Raw genomic sequence first — 4,618 nt, 5'->3', positions numbered from 1 at the left:
GTCGTTGAGTTCGTATTTCCGAGACGCTCAGTTCGACTATAAGCTTGCTGAAATCGGAGTTCGGGTGCTCTCGGAATTAATTTTTGAAGTTTCCAACTAGCTTTTGCCTCGAGATTCGTGCCCGATCAAGCTAATCTTGTGATGTCGTATCAACAACTAATATATTAAACGAAAAAATACGTGTCGCCTTTGGCTTGGAGTCCGAACATAGCTCTACGTCCGAACTCTGCATTAAATAATTTCTCCTAAAGTTGAGGACTCTAGCCTCCATTCACATACGATAAAAGTATAAGTAGAAGTGGCCAAGCTAAAACTTTTTTTTTTAATCAAGTGCACAAATTAATTATTTCAAAAATATTCGTAACTATTTTATTCGAGCTTATAAATGATATTGACGATTTAAAAAATTGTTAAATTTTATCAACATAAAAAAATAAATATATCATGAGTTAAAAAAACCTTACAATTTATAATGCTCATACTTCACATCCATAACTTTATTATAATCTCCACATGATCATATAAATAACATAAGTCACAAATCTAATAAATAATCGATCATAGCCTAAAATTTTCCAATGCAGATTTACCATCAAGTCCTTTCGAGTAATAAAAAGTGACAAATTCTCTTACAGTAACATCTTTGTATTTAGGAGGATTTTTCTCTGATAACAGCTTCTCTATCGGACCATAGCGCCTCTCCAATGGATGCAAGCGGGTGAAGAAGAAACAGGCAACGGAAACTCTTGGCCCATTCTTACTTGCCAGTACTCTATGCTCGACACTCTTAAATTTATCATTACTGATAAGCTACATCAACAGAAATAAATTTAGCCAAATATTACTCATTTTGATCTGTTGGTTGGGAGCTTAGGGCATCTCCAACCGAAAATCTCATTTTTCACTCCAAAATGCAATGTAACAAAAAAATGGCGTGATTCATCTCCAATCGAACTCCATTTTGTGACCTGGTAACCGTCTTTCTCCTTCGCGCGTTTCCTTGACAAATCCGGTAGAGATAGAAAAATAACGCGGGTGAGCAGTGCGACATCAATAGGTAAACAATGAAACGCCAATATTGACGTCGCACTGTTCATCCGCAACCAAATACCAGAAGTTTTATTGTTCGGCTAGAGCTCGCGAGCGTTAGGAGTTTGGTTGGAAAAGGCCTTAGTCTACTAATAAAAGTAGAAAACTTGCCTGTAAAAGATCACCAATGTTGATTATAAAAGCTCCAGGAATTGGAGGAACATCAATCCACTGATTCTGGTGAAGAACTTGTAAGCCTCCAATGGTATCTTGAAGAAGAACATTTAGAAAGGCTGAATCTGCATGTTTGCTTGTGCCAATGGCGAGTTCTGGCTCAGGGCATGGTGGATAATAATGGCTCAAATGAGCCAAGCCTTTGCCACATTCCAGATCATTTAAATAACGAGCATCTAGGCCAAGTCCCTCTGATAGTAGTTCAAATAGGAGACGCCCTAACCTTTGGATGTGGCTTGTGTACTCCATAATTATATCTCTGCATGCAATATAAACACCAATTCATGAAGAAGATTGTATAATCCAAGAAGTATAAGCTGCATATTTGTAAATCTAATGAAATTTTGGTGGATCTCTGGTCATCTTATTAATCCTTTGTGGCACTTATTAAATCAAAATGTTGATTTGTGTTATAATCCCCCATTTAATGTTGTTGAGAGGAATCCAAAAGGGTGTCTTAACAGTATGAACACTTTTGTTCTCTAACAAAAGAATGATATTTATTCATCCATAAGCTAGGAGAATTGCAGCAATCAAATTTTTATTTAACTATGGATGCCCTTCGAGAAATTATTATGTGCGGATACCGGACGGAGAGAACGATCCGATTTTCTCTCTATCTATATTAAAAGAGCATTCAAAGCGCAGCTGTTACAGTAGTTGCGCTTTGACTGCACTTTTACTGTTAACAGAAAGAAATCCGGATGATTCTCTCTATTCGGTGTCCGCACATAATAATTTGCCCTATGAGAGACGTGTGGTAGATCCATCAGTGCAATTGTGTGCGCATTGAAGAAATACTCTATTAGGGCATCTCCAACCAAAAACTCCAATTTTCACTCTAAAATGACGGAAAACTTCAAAATGCCGCAATTCATCTCTAATGGAACTCTATTTCTCTTCTTTCCCGTGTTAAAAACATCTCTCTTGTTTCGCGCCTTTCCTGCAAAGCTAAAAAATATAACAACTTTTTGTCGTAGGTGAACAGTCTAACGCCATTGGCGTATTTTTTTGGTGATCCATTGGAGCAAAAAGCCACTCACACCCAAATGCAATTCGGCTGGAGAAGCTCTTAATCTTAGATCATGACCGATTATTGGAGATATATATGATGACTAATTATTCATAAGGAAGGATGATCACCGCCGTTCTATGATGATAAGAAAGTAGTAAGAAGCCTCCTTCGTAAGCTTAGAGATCAATGGATGTTAGATTTATTTTGAGAAGAGTATACTACATAGAAAAATCAATCAAAATTAAAATTAGTTTCATTCTAAAATAAGATTTTGAGAATCATTCTCACCTAAAAATTAAAATAAGTCCAATTTTCAAATTTTAAAAAAGTACCTGCAAGCTTCCGGCAGGTCCTCCGGCTTAGCGGCGGGCTCCGGCGCCATTCCGCAGTAAAGGGTATCCCTCCAATTCGCCACCGGAGATTCGTACAAATCGAAATTAGAATTAAAAATCACAGTCTTACTCCGATCGCGTGTGTAGTATCGCATCTTTACCTTCAAATCCTGCTCGTTAAACCTCCTCACGCCTTCCAGCATCTCGTCCATCACAGCCTGAGGAACCCCATGATTCAACACCTGGAAGAAACCAAACGTCTCTGATGCCCGTCTCACGAGCTCCACCACGCTCTCCCGCCCCGCCGTGTCTCCGAGATCGATGACCGGAATCTCGGACCGGGGAACAGAGGTCGGATCTGGCCCATCCTTAGCGTCGGCCGGGTGGTGGAAGAACCGAGGGATTTCGGTAACGCCGGCGTCTACGAGGCCTTTAACGCCGGCTTTTGTGTCGTCGAAGGCCTTTATCTCGCTTCTCCTGTCGTAGGTGGCCATGGCTTCCACCGAGGTTGAGAGATAGGGAAGAATGGTTCCTTTGAGCAGATCCGTTGAGCAGTTGGTGGATGGGTAACTGGTCACTTAGCTCGCTGCGTGTCCTTGAAACGAGTGGCTACCGACTGAGGGCAACAAGCAAGGTAATGATAACTTTGGAAATCTTATGAAATTTGGTATTCAAGTCAAGCATTAGTTTCTTAAAGTAAGTTTTTATTAAAAAAATATTAGAAAGCTGTTTTAATAAGTAATAAAAAAATTATCTCAAATAAAATATTAAACACATTAATTCTTCTTGTGCTATCCAAGTTTTTTACCACTAATTATTTTTTATAGAAGTTTATTAGTTTAAATTTTATGAAATTTAATTTTATGTCTCATTAAGGGTGTTAATATTTGACACAACCTAAAAATTCGACCTGAACCCGATCCAAAAATTATGGGTTAGGGTCTACCCGTTTAAAAAATGGGCCAGGTTCAGGTTGATCTGGAAACCCGACAATGATCGAGGCTGACCCGGAAACTCGCGTCATGTCAGGTGATTCAAGTTGCGTCGTCGTCTCGTGTCACCACGTCAAGCCATGTGTATCCCGAATCAAAGTTAAAGAATGATCTATATTTGGACCGTTACTACCTTTTTTTAGGTCGAGATTAAGATCTTGCTCAATGAGTAGAAATCCAGCTATGGATTATATAAGGCTTGAACTTTATTGAGAGCATCATTGCATTTGTTAGAAGCTTTATGATCCCAAAATATCATCTTGGATATTGGAAGAGTTCGAGGAATTTTCTTGACCACGGCTGTAGACAAGGTTGCCCCCAGTCCACATTTAGTTCTCATGAAATAGATGTAGCAATAGTTGATGTCAGGACGTTGACACTAACAACTTTTTGTGGTTGGAGCAAATTCCCCCCCCCCCCCAAAAAAAGCCCCCAAAAAAGTCGGGAACCATATCCCCACAAACGGCTCCTAACTGTTGTGTCCTGGAATATTTGCAGCGATAGAGAAATATGTATTTTAATGTATTAACTTTATACGAAGATCCATCACGCAATCAGACAAGAGAGTGATGGTGCAGTATTCATAAGAGATACTAGAGTTTTTAAGTGGAAACCCCTAAAAATGGGGAAAAGCCATGATGACGGGCCCAGTTTGAATGAATCCACTAGTGTTTGCAGTCATGTTCGTTTAGTCGGCGGGACCATAGTTGGAGGGGAACAAAGGTTGGAAGGACCGTATTCGATGAGCAACAGAGGTCGAGAAGATCATTGTCTAGCAAAGGGAGTCTTAAGGACCATAGTCGGCGGGCGATGAAGATCGGAAGGATCGTAATCGACGGGCGGCGAAAGTTGGGAAGATCATTGTCTAGCGACGGGGGTCGGAAGGACCATAGTCGGCAAGTGATGAAGGTCGGAAGAACTGTAGCCAGCGGGTGATGGAGGTCGGAAAAATTGTTGTATGACAACGGAGGTCGGAAGGATAGTAGTCGGTCGGAAGGATCGTAGTCGGTCAGAAG

The 4,618-nt window shown here is 40.2% G+C and overlaps 1 protein-coding gene across 1 annotated transcript; it reads right to left on the bottom strand.

The window, feature by feature from the left end:
* Positions 1 to 466: 466 nt before the first annotated feature.
* On the bottom strand, positions 467 to 3,253 carry LOC110104879 (1-aminocyclopropane-1-carboxylate oxidase homolog 1-like). Its single transcript, XM_020834163.2, has 3 exons — positions 2,611 to 3,253; positions 1,201 to 1,522; positions 467 to 810 (listed from the first exon to the last, which is right to left on the bottom strand). The coding sequence occupies exons 1-3, from the start codon at positions 3,102 to 3,104 to the stop codon at positions 559 to 561; spliced, it is 1,068 nt and encodes a 355-aa protein (XP_020689822.1). The 5' UTR covers positions 3,105 to 3,253; the 3' UTR covers positions 467 to 558.
* Positions 3,254 to 4,618: the final 1,365 nt, after the last annotated feature.

This window comes from Dendrobium catenatum, unplaced genomic scaffold (genome assembly GCF_001605985.2).
Source record: "Dendrobium catenatum unplaced genomic scaffold, ASM160598v2 fragScaff_scaffold_292, whole genome shotgun sequence".
Taxonomy (NCBI): domain Eukaryota; kingdom Viridiplantae; phylum Streptophyta; class Magnoliopsida; order Asparagales; family Orchidaceae; genus Dendrobium; species Dendrobium catenatum.
This window is presented reverse-complemented; position numbering and strand designations above follow the sequence as displayed.